Here is a 15,693-nt window from a genome sequence, read left to right on the forward strand (position 1 = left end):
TTGGCAAAAATCATGGACTTGGTACCTGAACGTATGAGGTTTGGGAAACACAGGAGGCTTAGGACAGGGTACACTGTTGGCAATTGGAAACTCAGAGGGCTCTTCCCGCCTCTGACCGGCTGTGTGGCCTCGGCCCAGGCACTCGGCCTCTCTGTGGCATCTTTGCCAAGTGGAGTAATAGTGACTCTGCCCTGGCGGTTCCACAGAGTTCTCCGGCAGGACTCAGGATGAGGTAATGAGCCTGTGGAGGGGCCATGGAAAGTGGGGGAGGGCAAAGAGGATTACATAAGATAACCAGTGTGTGTGAATGTTCCTGGCAAGCGTTAGCTGTTTGCTGTGGATATCTTTAAGGTGACCCAGCCGGCTTCAGGACTTTCGCCTTGTAAAAGCAAGCTGTACCCTGCTGGAAGGGCAACACCTTTCTGGAGTGAGTTTGGGGGAAAGAAGAACAGAGAGAAAGGAAGCTATGATGTTGCTGGGGGCGGTTCTGGTGCCCAGCTCTGCTGCCGCCGCTGGTGGTGATGGAGGTGGTGGTGATGATGATGGTAGTGATTTTGGTGAGGGCAATACTGGCAGTGACAATGGCAATGGTGTGTCCAGTTGGAGGGCCTGAGGGCCTTTTTATCCATAGAGAAGCAACAACTCAGGAGCTCTGTGGGGCTGCCCGGAGGAAGGGACTTAGATGTGTTCTCTGGGCCTTCAGAGCTTTTCAGGAGCCTACAAAAATGTCTGCAAACTCACACACACACACACACACACACACACGTACACACACAAATACCAGATCTAAAAGACAAAAAAGACCCCACAAAATTTCCAGTAATACTTGTTTAATTAGAAATTTATGACAGCTAGTCAGTGTCAGCTCATTATACTGAACAGCTAAATATGAATCCTATTTTCTATGGAATATGTCCTATGGATATTACAATGCATTTATTATGCAGTATGGGGTATGCCTCCAGAAAAAAGAATACGTAGGGCTCTATAGGGTTTTCAAATGGCCACGACCGAGTGGCAAATAACTTGTAAGATAGTAAGCCCCCCATCGTTGGAAGTATGCAAGGCAATCAGGGATGACTGCCTCTCTGGGATGCTATAGAAGGGGTTCCTGAACACCAGATGACCACCGAGTTTTGTTTCTACCCAGAGCCCTCCTATTTTATTAGTTTGGGGGCTCCTGATTCCTTCTCTCCCACCCCCTCCAGACACACACTCACACATCAAGTTGCTGGAGGAAACCTTTGAAATATTCTAAGCTTTTTTGCTGAGGAAACTGGGGGTACTAAACTAGTGGGAGGTAACATGGCAAGTCAGAGTCACACCAGGGACTCAAACTCAGGGTCCAAATTCCCAGCCCAGTGCCCTCTCCACCCCTCCCCTCCCCGCAGGGGAGTTTTGCCCCTGGGTGGCAGAGATTCAGACCCCCCTGCAAATATTGGCGATCCAGGGTCTCACCTCCCCCAGAAGAACCAAGGTAGAATTTTCATTTGGCCCTGTCCAACCCCTGCCCTGAAAAGTCCACCCCAGGTCTTTCCCACACTTGCCAGCCCACTGCTGGCCGTGGGCTTTGGCCAAGTTACAAAACAGCATAAACCTCAATTTCCTCATCTATAAAATGGAGATGAGTAATGGTGTCCATGTAAGAGGGTTGTTGCAGAGAGATTAAATTGGATAATATAAAATACTTAGAACATTGCCTACACTTTCCAAGCGCCCCATAAATAGGATATTATATTATGATGGTTGTTTTCAGTATGCGTCAGTCAATCCAATAAATATTAATTTATTTAATAAATTAAGACCCCCCATTAAGTGCCTGTCCAGGAACAAAAAATTGATCCTGGGGCTTCCCTGGTGGCGCAGTGGTTGAGTCCGCCTGCCGATACAGGGGACACGGGTTCGTGCCCCGGTCCAGGAGGATCCCACATGCCGTGGAGCGGCTGGGCCCGTGAGCCATGGCCGCTGAGCCTGCGCGTCCGGAGCCTGTGCTCCGCAACGGGAGAGGCCACAACAGTGAGAGGCCCGTGTACCGCAAAAAAATAAAAATAAAAAAATTGATCCTGGTCCTCACGATGCCTACATTCCACTTGGGAGAGAGATATAGGGAACAAATAGGGAAGCAAGAAAAAAAGCCAAGAAAAATTGTGCTCTGCAGAAATGGCAGGGATGTGATGGAAGGTCAAGGGAGCTGCTTTGGGGGTCAAGGAGGACCCCCTCCACAGAACTGAGATTTGCTCCAAGGTGCCAACATCCACATCGGCAGCAGATCACAGGCAGAGCCCCAAGGAGGAGAGTGCAGCATGTCCAAGGCACTGGGGCAGGGGCACTGTGGCCAGGTAGCCACTGAGTCCTGAGGGTAAGGTAGGAGGTCAGAGAGGTGGGGCACAGATCCCATGGGGCCTTGTGAGCCAGAGGGAGTGTGTAAAGGGACAGTGTGGGCGTGACAGAAGCAGGAGGGTGGTGCCGGGGACTGAAGGGAGTTGCAGGATGCCTGTCGGAAGCAAAAGTCCAGGCAAGAGATGGCGCTGGCTTGGACTAGGACCAGGACGGCAGCAACCAAGGAAAGTAGCCGCGTCCGAGTTGTAGGTATTTCAGAGGCAGGATCCACTGGCTTGCTGATGGGTTGGATGCTGGGGATGAAGGAAAGACAGGAGTCCAGGACGATGCTTGAATATGTAGCCTGATCCCCTAGGTGGATGAAGGGGAGGCAGAGGCTAGACGAGAGACTCAGGGATCCTCCCTCAGTCCCAAGTTACGTGCACGTTGTGCCCACGATGTCCAGAATAGTCAAATCTAAGGAGCCAGAAAGCAGGTTGGTGGTTGCCAGGGACCAGGGAGAGCGACTGCTTAATGGCCGCGGAGTTTCCTCTTGGGGTGATGAAAATGTTTTAAAAGCAAATAGAGATGGTAGTTACACAACGTTGTGAATGGACTGAATGCTACTGAATTGTACACTTTGATTTTACGTTATGTGCCTTTCACCTAAACTGAAAAAAAAAATATGAAGGAGAAATAAAGACTCTCTTCAACAAGCAGTGACCGAGGGAATTTGTTGTCACCAGATGCGGCTTCAGGTTCCCACATCAGCCATTGGCAGAAGCCAGGTAAATGGCCTGGGGTCTTTCACTGAAAAGAAAACACCACAAAAAGAACCGGTCGCACAAATAGTCAGCGAATGAACTGGATTAGATGCGTGTCTTGGAGGGGTGGTTGGCTTGGACACTCAGAGACTATGGAGTCAGTCAAAGCCCTGCCTGCCTCTTTACCAGCTGTGTGCCCTCGGACAAGTGACTTAACCTCTCTGAACCTGAGTTTCACCATCTGTCAAATGGGAATAATAATAATCTCTGCCTCACAAAGATATTAAATTATCTGTGGGTGCTCAGTAAATGGAAAAGGTCAGTGTCCTGGCCTCTGGTCCAGGTCACCTTCCCCCTCACCGTGATGCTCGAGTGATGACATTCATCATAAGAAAATGTCTACTTTGATGCCACCATCCCTTTCTGGGCTGGTAGACACACATTGAAAGGGTGGGTGGGGCTCTTCAGTCACAGTTACAGAACCTGCCCCAAATTCCAGACAATATTTGAGTCTGTTCACCTCTCAGGTGGTGCAGAGGGGACCCCCACCCCCCCAGGAGGCTGCAGTGCTTGGGACAAGATGAGCTTGAGAACAGAAGTGAAAATGAAAACAATCCTGGCTTCTGGCCCCTCGTGGCTCAGAAGAAATGAAAGAGTGGGACAAAAACTCAGACCACCAGCAGCCCAGGGCCTTTCTCTCTAATGAACAGCCTCAACCAGAAATCTGTTAACTGCCTTAAGAGGTTCTTACCAAAGGTCCAGCCCACTGTGGGGAAATAGTTAGAAATCTGCAACCGCAAAGATCAAAGACACCCTGGAATGGTATTGCAAAGGTGGAAGTATTTTCTGCTGCAAATGCCCGGGCACTCAAGCCATCTCTTTGAAAAGCCCTAAGGGTGGTTTCTTTCTCTATAGGAAAAGTGAAATAGTAACAACTGAGAACAGGGATTCTGGAGTCAGACAGACTGGGGTTCAAATCCTGACTTTTCCACTTGGTGATGTTGAGACTTTGGGTAACTTAACTTTTCCGAGCCTGGGTTTCTGCATTTGTAAAATGAGGAAAAGGTCCCTTGCCACAGGATGTTGCAATAAAGCATAAGTGAGAGGATGTGCGGAGAGCCCCAGGCGTGTTATGAAGTAAGCATCCTACAGATGTTAATGAGGGAGAGAGGCCTCATTGATTGATGGCTGACTGGGATCCAGAGATCTGGGGTCCCAGATGCTACCGGTTCCCTGGGCAACCTCGGGCCTGTTGATTGAACCTTCAGGGCTGCCTAGTGCCTTCAAAACTGAATCCAAGCTCCTTAGCACGCCACCCACAGCCACAATTCCACCCCCACCCTGAGAATCAGCTGGAGAGGTTGGCAGAGGCCAGATCATGCAGGGCCAGGCTTGGCAGGCACTGGCATCTTTATGCAGACAACAGGGGAAGCATTGGAGGGGCCTGGCCTGACCGGCCCAAGGCCTGCGCAGTGACTGGGGAGAGAGGTCCCTGAGGGTGATGAGCTTGGAGCGGTGGACTTACAATTAAGGGGCTCCTGACTGAGCAGACCGAGCGCCAGCCCTGGCCTGGAGCCCTGATCAACCAGGTCCCGCTCCTAAGCGCCCCCTGAGCACACAGCTGCCTTTCCTTTGCTGTTGTTCCCTCTTCCCCGTGTGCCCTCCCTCTTCCCTTCTCCACCCGCCAAACCGTGTGGCCTGGATGTTAGTTTGGCAATAGGTGACATCTACCCCAGGTAAGAAGATTCAAAAGGTCCCAAAGGACATATGGTGAAAGAAGTCTTCCCCCCACTCTTTGCCCAGCCCCCATATCCCTCCCTGGAAGCAATCAGTCCCTTTGCACACGTGCCCTTCCTGGGCCAGTCTGTGTGTCAATGCATGACTGCACACACACGTTTTCCCCTTAGGCATGTCACACTCCACACATGTGGAATCCATCCCACATCAGCCTGAAAGCCTGTGACAGTCCTTTTTTTTAATTCTAATTTTTACTTTTTATTTTATTTTTATTTTTATTTTTTTGCGGTACGCGGGCCTCTCACTGACGTGGCCTCTCCCGTTGCGGAGCACAGGCTCCGGACGCGCAGGCTCAGCGGCCATGGCTCACGGGCCCAGCCGCTCCGCGGCATGTGGGATCTTCCCGGACCGGGTCACGAACCTGTGTCCCCTGCATCGGCAGGCGGACTCTCAACCACTGCGCCACCAGGGAAGCCCTAATTTTTATTTATTTTTTATTGACGTATAGTTGATGCACAATATGATGTAAGTTACAGGTATACAATATAGTAATTCACAATTTTTTGATTAAACTCCATTTATAGTTATTATAAAATATTGGCTATATTCCCTGTGTTGTACAATATATCTTTGTAGCTTATTTTATACATAATAGTCTGTACCTCTTAATCCCCTACCCCTATATCACCCCTCCCCCCTTCCCTCTCCCTACTGGTAACCACTAGTTTGTTCTCTATAACTGAGTCTGCTTCTTTTTGTGGAAAATAGTGTGGAGGTTTCTCAAAAACTGTAAAAAGAACTACCATATGACCCAGCAATTCCACTCTTGGGTATATATCTGAAAACAACAAAAACACTAATTTGAAAAGACCCATGCACCCCAATGTTCATAGCAGCACTATTTGCAATAGCCAAGGTATGGAAGCAACCTAAGTGTCCATCAACAGGTGAATGGATAAAGAAGATGTGGTACATATATACAACAGAATAGTACTCAGCCATAGCGAAGAACGAAATCTTGCCATTTGCAGCAACGTGGATGGACTTGGAGGGTATTATGCTACGTGAAATAAGTCAGACAGACAAAGACAAATACTGTATGATATCACTTATATGTGGAATCTAAAAACTACAACAAACCAGTGCAACAGTCCTTTTGATGACTGCACTGCATACTGTCACCACAGGCAATTTTACACCATTTCCAGGTCACACGACAAATTCCCAGGAGTGCAACTGCTGGGTCAGTAGTCTGTTTTTAGTATTCATGGGGTTTTCCAGGCCCGATAAAACGTTGCCTTCTGCACACACATGTGCACACACACACACATGCACACAGCTGTCACCGGCCACCACCCACAGCATCAAACCTCATTCCCCCAGTTCGCACAGCCTCTTGCTGCCCCCATCACGGGCCCTGCGACTCACCGCTAGGCTGTGTCTGAACCGCCGGGGGCTGGGACCCCCCTCGTCCTTTAGGTTAGTCTCCCGGCCCTGGGCCCACATCTTGCCCTGGGCTCCTGTGTGAAGGTAAGAAGGGGCCCCAAAGCGCCGTCGGCCTTTCGGAAGTGGAGCTGCAGCCACCGTCCGGGCCTCAGTCATATGGGTCAGCATCCCCTGTGCGGCGGCCACTGTGGGGTTTGGAAGGCTTGTCTTCCCTCCTTAAAGAATGAAAGTCACCCCGCTGACGTAACTCCCACCTCTCAGGCCCCTTTGGGACTCCTGCCAGGGGCAGAGCTCCCGAGGGTCTGATGCTGCCGCCAATCGCTGATGCCCTCGGCACCAGGTACCCAGGACGTTCAAAACGGCCAATGACAGGGGGAGCGTTCTGAGACATGATGGCTCATAAAGCTGAGGGACTGCCTGCCAGGGGCCCAGTGACACCAGCATCTCATTACCTGTGGTGGTAACTGGGAGCGGCCAGCAGGGCCCAGCTGGGCTGACCCCCGTGCCGCTCCCCCCAGCGCCTGATGTCCCAGCAGGATTAGCCAGACCGGAGCAGTCTTCTGCCTTGCAGTCACATCAGCCTCCGCTCACACTCCCCCCTCCACCCCCGAGGCTTCCCATGGTTCTGTGGTTAAAATCCACCATCTCTCTGCCTCCAAGTGTTTATAGGGGCTGTTCTCTGTGGCATCTGCTTGTTCCCCGTTTTCACTGAGTTACCTGTTTCCTGTCTGTACAGATCTCAACTCACATATCCCCCAGACCAAGTCAGGTCTCCACACGACATATTCCTGTGGCTCCCTACGCTGCCCCTTTATGTAACTGTCAACACACTGCAGTTTAATCAGCAGCTCTGCCGTGAGTTACTTCACGTTCGCCCCACGCCAAGCTGTCGTAGAAGCTCCAGGATGTGTCTGCCGGGCTCACCGCTGTGCCCCAGCACCCAGCACAGTGTCTGCCTCTAAACGGCACTCCATAACTATATGGAACGTACGTGAATGCTATTTCCTGGTTGTGCCGCTTTAGATAATAATAGAACATAATATCTATTATTATGAAATAATAATCTTATACTATTATTATGTATCATGTAACCTGCCATGCGCCAGGTACTAAGTGTTTTACAGACCTTTACTCTCTGCATTTTCACATTCACCAAGTGAAGAAGGACATATTATTATACCCATTTTACAAATGAGAAAACTAAGGCTGGGAGAAGTTGCAGTCTTGTGCCCGAGGTCACAGAGTTATTAAATGACACCACTGGGATTAAAACCCAGATCTGTCCAATGTCTAAGTCCTTGCCTTTCAGCCCCTGGGGCTCCCTTCGCTTCTCTGAGTGTCAGTTTTTGCAGAATAAGGATCAAACGACCTACTCCGCAGACTTGCCCACCGGCTCCCCCAGAAGGTCCCTGGCACGCAGTGGTTACCTGCTGAATATCGTTTAAAGAAAACAATTGTAAATGATTGCCTGGAAAATCAGATTCATCTTCAAGGTCAAGTGAGAAACCCAAAGGAGCCTTAACTGATTTCCCCAATTTGCTGGCTACTCCCCCAGTGGCTGTGCCTGGGGTAACAGTAAAAGGGAGCTTCATTTTAATTCCTAATGAAAAGACAAAAGTGTTGGACTTGTTTTGATAAAATTTGATGGGAGGAGACTCCAGCCCCCAGACTAGTTAATCTTCTAGATGACTTCACCCCTCTGTTGGCAAACAGAACGTACCACCTCTGGCATCTCTTCTGGGATTTTGTGGGTGAGGATCAGTGAGAGGGGAGTTGGGGCATCAGGCAGACCCGGTTGGCCTTTGGGCTATACCTCCGCTGGTGGGGTGACCTTCAACCCTTCAAGCCCCCATTTTCTTTGCTGCCACAGGGGAGGATGGAGGAGGGTAATGATATTCTGGATTCCACCCACCACAACTCATTCCTAGGGAGACACATTCTGATGGGGAATCACCAAGGACCACACTCAGAGGAGAATTTTCCTAGGGCCCTGGAAACTCAGAATTCTACCCACTGGGGTTAAAGAACCCCTCCTTCCTGTGCACCCCAGAAATCACAAGCCTCTGCCAGAGGTGGGTATAAGTGGGAGGTAAAAGTGAGAGGGGATGGAGCAAGAAGACTCTGGAAGACTTCCTGGAGGAGGTGACAGAGGAAGCCAAGTCTTGAAGGAAGAGTGAGAGTTCCCCAGACATGGAAGGGAGGAAGGGCACTCCAGGCAGTGGGAAGAGCATGTGCAAAGGCACAGAGTCAGAATGGGCCTAGGACTTTCAAAACCAGGAGGAATTAAATGCCACCAGAGCTGTTTCTCAAAGTGTTGTCCAGCTAAAGGGCACTCGGCAGCAGGAGCTAAGGCTAAAGAGAGAAGACAGAGCCAAGTCACGAAGAACCTTAAATGTCACATCAAAGATCTATCTATACTTAAAGGCAACCAAGGCTGGTATTGGGAAGTGATCAAAGCAGACTTCGCTGGGCAGAGCCCAGCACAGTGGGTTTAATACACGCCTGTGAGCACAGTGAGTGCATTTAACATACTCAGCTGTGGCTGCTCTTCAGGGCCAATTGGCCACTGTGGCCTCCCAGAGGCACTTGATGAGATGAGTCAGACTGAGCGGGGCCCTGCCTCTTGTTACCGCCACATTTGCTAGGTGATGACTGTAGGTGAAGGTCAGAAGCCTCCCCAGGGAGCAGTGAGGGGCACAGCAACCCATGAGCAAGTTCTCCAGAAAGTGCCTTTTCAGAGGTCCTTAAGGCAAAGATGAGATGATGTAAGAGGAAGCAGTGTGACACATAGAACTGCAGCATCTGTGGTCAACCTGCGAGATGGGGAGAGGAAGTGGCTGAAGCCGGTTTTAATGAATTCCGTATCATTTTCACACGCACACACACACTCTGTGTACCCTGGACCTCTCCCTTAGACAACAAGAAATGTTTGCTGGATGGATGGATGGACAGGACAGATGGATAGGTGGATGGAAGGGGGAGAGAGGTGGTCCAGATCCAGGACCTGCTTGCGGACAGACACAGAGCCATATTAACAATGCAAGGTGACAGCCGTATAACTCAGTACAAAGTGCAGGAGAGGGTGCCCCAGCCTGCAGGCATTCAGGATGGGTTCAGGGTGCCCCTGATTTTGGAAAGTTCACTTTACCCCACTTCTCTTTTACAAAAGACCTACATTAGTACCTGTTTTTGCTAACTGAAAGAAACCCAAGGAGGATTTTTGCTTTGAAGAAAAAAAGTGAAAAGCAAAAATAGCATTCAGGTTTGTCTTGCGGTAAGCCATTATAGAGGCAGCCTGCACCCCAAGCATAAGGTGGCGCCCCTCAGAGCTCCTTCCCCAGGAACCACAATCAGCATCTCAGCATCGAGCCCCCGTAGCTGTGAACTGTGTCTGAGCATCTGTGCTTTATCTCGATTTATTTTGTGCATCCGTTGGCAAGATGTGTCCTAAGGTAACTTCTTTGCTTTACGCCATTTCAGCTTTCTAAAGGTTTCAAAAGAATGCTGTACTTTCAGATTGGGGCGGGTTGGTGGGGGGAAACGTGTTTGAGCCAGGCCTTGAAAAGGGAGTAGTTGACTGAAGACAGGGAAGAATGGGACTCCAGGTGAGAAGACAGCAAAGGCAAAGGCAGGAGGGAAGAGACGTGCTGCATTTGGGCAAAGTCCTGGTTGCCTGAACGGCAGAGTTAGGGGGACAATTACAGGGCTGTTTGGTGAGGTCCACTTAGAAGGACAAGTTGAAGTCGGGTGCAAGAACGGGCATGAGGGCAGGCTGGAAGGGTGTGAGCTGAGTTTGAATCCAGGCTCTCTGGACACTTAATGGGGTGAGACGTCACTTGGCCTCTCCAAGCCTTGCTCTCTTCAACTGTTAAATAGAGACAGTGATTCCCCTCGCTTGGGGGTTATTGTGAGGATGAGATGATATTTCACTTAATATGTATGATATCACCTTGCCCAGGACTCTTCTACAGTACAGACGTGCCATCCTTGGTTGAACCATTCCCCTGCTGATGGACACTCGGGTTGTCTCCCATTCTTTGCCACTTGCACACCTGCTGACGCAGACGTCCTTCTTCACGGCTCTTCTCATGGTGGTGCTTGTATTGCCACAGCCTAGGTTCCCAAAGGAATGAGTTAGATCTAAGTGATCCAGAGGGGTGTCCGTTATATAATAGGAATTTTAAGAGAAATGAGGAAAAGAAGTAGCAATGTAATGTGTACAGTGTGTGTAAAAGATGTGTACAGTGTGTACAGTGTGTAGTGTCCTACATGGGTCTGGTACCTGCAGAGCCTCAGAGAAAGGATGTATGGTCTCCATCACACCAAATGGTGAGCAACGGTCACCTCCCTGGTGTGAGGGCTTGGGTATGTGATGGCCCAAATAGTTGGCCCTTCCTGTATACCTCAGGACCCTTGGTTTGCTGCAATAAGCATGTCATTGCTTTTAAGATTTGAAAGGAAAGTTCAAGAAAGTGTTTTTTTATATGAACCGTGATAGTGACAATGACGGTGATCATGGTAACAGTGATCTTGGGGGTGCCTTGACCCTCTAGGGCCATCATTCTACCCACAGATTGGCAAAAGATCCTGCCTTCACAAAGGTCACTGGAAACTTCTGGGAGTTAGGCTGCAAGACAGAAACATGACAGGGGTGGTTCTTATTTGAAACCCCAAGAAAAAAAGAACCACCACTCTAGCCCAGCCTGCTAGAGTGGCAGAAGGTGACCAGGAGTTGGTGATCCCTGCACCAACACAGTGGTTATGACTAAATGATGCCTCTCGTATTCAGGTTGCAAAACCCCTCCAGGCAAGAGCCTAGGAGAGGCTTAATTTATGTCAGCTGGTAATGAGCTTGTTTCTGAGAGGGGTTCCGCTGTCAGTCTGATTTTCTGCACATTCCCGGATCCCAGGAGATTGCCTGCTCTCTGGAAAACCAGGATCAGCTTGAGATAAAGGGTCCAGGAATCAATCAGGGCCTTAGCTTGTTTTGCATCAATTGGAATCATAGAATATCACCAGTAGGAAGGACTTTAATCTGAGATTTAACCAAGAAGTATTGCACGTGCAGCCATCCTGTTGAAGTGATGTTTGCCGTGAGACAGGAGGTAAGAAGGAAGGAGGAAGGAAGGAACTAGAAACAACAGGAATACCTGTGATAGAGTGATGATAAATAAAGCACAGCCAGCCATCCTGGGGACTGTTATGCAGCCATTAGAGTGAGCTCTGTACCAGCTGACCTGGAAAGTGAGGTTTAGAGAGATGTTAAGAGCGGGTGTGGAGAGGGGCTGCAGTTGGCAGACTACGACAGCAGGCTAGATCTGGTCCTCTTCCTGGTTCTGTGCAGCCCATGATCTGAGAATAGCATTTACATTTTTAGCTGGGAAATTGTTTTAAAGAGTTTGAGAAAAAAAATTCAAAGAAGAAGAATATTTTGCAACACGTGAAAATGATGTAAAATTCAGATTTCAGTGTCCATAGTAAAGTCTTCTTGGAGCACAGCCATGATCACTCATCTGCACATTGTCTGTGGAGGTGCTTTCACACTAAACAAGAATTCAGTAATTGCAGCAGAGACCTTGAAGAATGCAAACAGAAAATATTCGCCACCTGGCCCTTTCCTGAAAAAGTCTTTTGGCGCCGCATTTAGAGTACGGTGACATTTTGTAAAACGAGAGTGTGGAACACTGTTTTCGGCGCTTTATCGGAGTAAATGTATTACATTTGCTTATTTTTTCATTCATTTTATCATTTATTCATCATAGGCTTAATGCCTACTGGTGGGGCCAGGTACTGGGAACTAGCAGTGAACAAGCAGATACAGCCCCTGTTTTCATGGAGCTTAGAGTCTGTGTCTAGATCTTTCTTTCTCTAGTATAAACAACCCTAGCCCCTCCAACCGTATCTCACATGATGACTTGGTGGTCCAGCCCCTTGCCTCCTGTCTCCCATCCTCCTCCCGCTATGTATCTTGATTGCTTCTGTCCCTTCTCAGGAGTGGTGCCGGACTGGTCCCATGCCTCCTGGCGTCTAGAAGGGAGGTCAAGGTCTAGAAGGGTTCGTCTTGAATCAGGTCACACTCTCGGTCTGGTTTCAACATGCTCAACACTCAATCTTTGCATTTCTAGCTCACGCTCTCCAGTGGACTCCAGAGGGAGAGGCAACAGTGCTAGACCCCCGTCATGTGGATGGGAGCAGCCACCCGCTATGGAGAAGGCTGCAGCCATGTCTCCACATGATGCCTCCCCAATAAAACCAAAGCCACCTCCAGACTCATGCCCCAGTGCGTCAGTCTCTATGCAAAACCTGGAGAGTGGAGATCTCTTCAGTCCCAGGAGGAAGCCGGCTCTGCCACGGGGTCATTTGAGGACTGGGGTTTGAACCAGGAACCTCGCTTCAAGGACTAGCTTTCCCTCATCTTCCTTCATGCTCATGCCCAACACCTCCTGAGAGACAGCTTTACTTACCTCTAGAAAAACAGCACTGGATCGGTCATTGCAGCCTCTCCACATTTGTACACTTCTCTTGGCTCTGTTGGGCAGCTTGGAGCCCAGTGGTGGACATAATTGACCCTTTGGGGAGCTGGAAGAGAAGCAGCCAGGGGCCGGAGGCAGGGGAAGGAGTCATAGGGTCCCAGGATGGCGTCCAATGGCACGACCTCTTCCTTTTGTCTGGACCCTGCTGCGTTGAAGATCACCGTCAGCGTGGTCCTCACCCTCTTCATCCTCATCACCATCGCCGGCAATGTAGTCGTCTGCCTGGCGGTGGGCTTGAACCGCCGGCTCCGCAGTCTGACCAACTGCTTCATCGTGTCCTTGGCCATCACTGACCTACTCCTCGGCCTCCTGGTGCTGCCCTTCTCTGCCTTCCACCAGCTGTCCTGCAGGTGGAGCTTCGGCAAGGTCTTCTGCAATATCTATACCAGCCTAGATGTCATGCTCTGCACGGCCTCCATCCTCAACCTCTTCATGATCAGCCTCGACCGGTACTGCGCCGTCACAGATCCCCTGCGCTACCCCATGCTGGTCACCCCTGTCCGCGTCACCATCTCCCTGGTCCTAATTTGGGTCATCTCCATCACCCTATCCTTCCTGTCTATCCACCTGGGGTGGAACAGCAGGACTGAGACCAGCAGTGCCAATCACACCATCCCAAAGTGCAAAGTCCAGGTCAACTTGGTGTATGGCCTAGTGGACGGGCTGGTCACCTTCTACCTGCCTCTGCTGGTCATGTGCATCACCTACTACCGCATCTTCAAGATCGCGTGGGATCAGGCCAAGAGGATCCATAACGTCGGCTCCTGGAGGGCAGCCACCATCAGGGAACACAAAGCCACAGTGACCCTGGCAGCCGTGATGGGGGCCTTCATCATCTGCTGGTTCCCCTACTTCACCGTCTTTGTTTACCGTGGGCTGAAAGGGGATAATGCCATCAACGAGACCTTCGAAGCCGTGGTTCTGTGGCTGGGCTATGCCAACTCAGCCCTGAACCCCATCCTGTACGCTGCTCTGAATAGAGACTTCCGCACAGCATACCAGCAGCTCTTCTGCTGCAGCCCCACCGACCACGGCACCCACAGAACTTCTCTGAAGTCCAACAGCTCTCAGCTGACGAGGATTCCAAGCCAAGGACCCAGGTGGCAGGAAGAGAGGCCCCTGAGGCTCCAGGTGTGGAGTGGGACAGAGGTCACGGCCCCCCAGGGAGCCACAGACAGGTAACTGCCCCGGCAGCTTGTGTGTGGGGCGGGGCACAGGGACGGGGTCCCACTCATGGTAACAGCTGTTCCCGAGGCGCTGCTTTGGATGTTATGTGCTGGGAATTCTTCGTGAGCACTTGGCAAACCTCGTGTTATTCCATCCTCCCAAACACCCGCTGAGGTAGAACTTTTTACCTCCATTTTTAAAAGGAGTAAGTCAAATCGCAGAGAACTTGGCCAGGGCCACACAGCTGGGATCTGGATAGAGCTCCCCTGACTCAGAACTGGTGGACCTTTTTTCTAGCTACCTTGTCCTTAAAATCAGGAGTCCTAAGTTTGAGGTCCAACTCGGCCACTTAGTTAATGGTCATAAGTGTTCACCTAAATCTGCCAGGACGGCCCTCAAATGGCCATGGAATAATGCTGCTGCCTGGGGGTTAAATCAGAGACCCCACTCAGCCCACCGTCACTGAGCACCTTTTATGCGTCAGCTCTTACTTTGGGGGTGCTCAAGTGGAAGGAGAAAGAGGACTGGCCAAGGTGGGAAGGCAAAGCCTTGAAAGCCAGGCTTGGACATTGTACTGTAGGTCTCAGGGGAAGATGGAAGGATTAGAAGCAAGCATGGGTATAACCCAAGCATCTCTCTACTTTGGAAAGAGGGCTCTGGTTGTCCCCTAAGACATGGATCAGAAGAATGAGATGGGGACAGCAGTGAAGGGGGGATGTGGTACTGGTCCATGAGAGAGAAGAGAACAGAGCAAAATCTAGGAGGCTGTTAAAACATAGTCTTGTAGACCATTGGATGTCTGGGATGCAGGAGTTGCAAGAGAGAGGATGCCCCAGGACTCCACCCCCGAGAGGTACCCAGGCTGAAAAGATAAACAGGATTAGAATGACATTGAGATCAATTCACTGCTGACAAAACCCATGCAAGGTATTAAGGGGTACCTCACCAAAGACCTGAGTGGCCTGAGGAAGCTCACACATGGAGAGAAGGTTTATAGGTCTGAGCAAGGTCTATCTAGCTGTCGAGAGGAATAAATGAAAGGATGCTGGTAGAACATCTGACACATACAAATGCTCAATAAATGTCGCTTTCCTTTGTCTTCCCACAGACCATGCCTTTGCCCCCCAGAATGCTGGTCTGTGTGACCGACTCATCCATCCATCCATTCATTCATTCATTCACAAACATTTGTCAGCTTCCTATCACATGCCAGGAACAGTGCTGAGCGCCAGGGATGTAGAAGTGACATTGTGGCATCTGTTTTGATGGACAGGTATGGCTAGTCAACTGTACAGCCTCGGTCTCAGCTCTGTGGCTTGAGCAAGTCTCTGCCCCTCTTGGGCCTCAGTTTCCTCATCTTGTAGAATGTGGGGTCTGTCCTCAAGCAGCCTGCCCAGAGCCACCTGAAGCACACATGTGCTAAGGGGCACCAACAGGCTCTATGACCCCCGGTAGGATACTTGTCCTCTCTCGACCTTTGAGCATCAGACTTGAGAAAAGCTTGCATGGACTCTGCACACTCACACCCTCTGGGTGCTGGTCCCTGTGGAGCATTGTGGGGATGAAACTGCCCAACTGGACCCCTCGGCCTTGTGTCCCTCTGGTCCTTGTAGGAACCAGGTGTGGAGGGTCCCGCCATAGACTTTGGTCCCGGGCCCTCCACCCGTCCACTGCTATCCTTATGGAGCAAGCTTCATTGCTCCTGCAACCAGCCTCCTCCAGGCCTC

General features: G+C 50.4%; 1 protein-coding gene across 2 annotated transcripts in view; it reads left to right on the forward strand.

The window, feature by feature from the left end:
• HRH2 (histamine receptor H2) overlaps window positions 1-15,693 on the forward strand; it is a 48,120-nt gene that overhangs the window by 12,225 nt on the left and 20,202 nt on the right. For both annotated transcript variants that reach the window (XM_033853579.2, XM_073802807.1), the window contains exon 2: window positions 12,392-13,977. In XM_033853579.2, coding sequence (XP_033709470.1) covers window positions 12,902-13,977 — 1,076 coding nt within the window. In that variant the 5' untranslated portion in view covers window positions 12,392-12,901. The remainder of the gene's footprint in view (window positions 1-12,391; window positions 13,978-15,693) is intronic.

This window comes from Tursiops truncatus, chromosome 3 (assembly GCF_011762595.2).
Source record: "Tursiops truncatus isolate mTurTru1 chromosome 3, mTurTru1.mat.Y, whole genome shotgun sequence".
Classification (NCBI taxonomy): Eukaryota; Metazoa; Chordata; class Mammalia; order Artiodactyla; family Delphinidae; genus Tursiops; species Tursiops truncatus.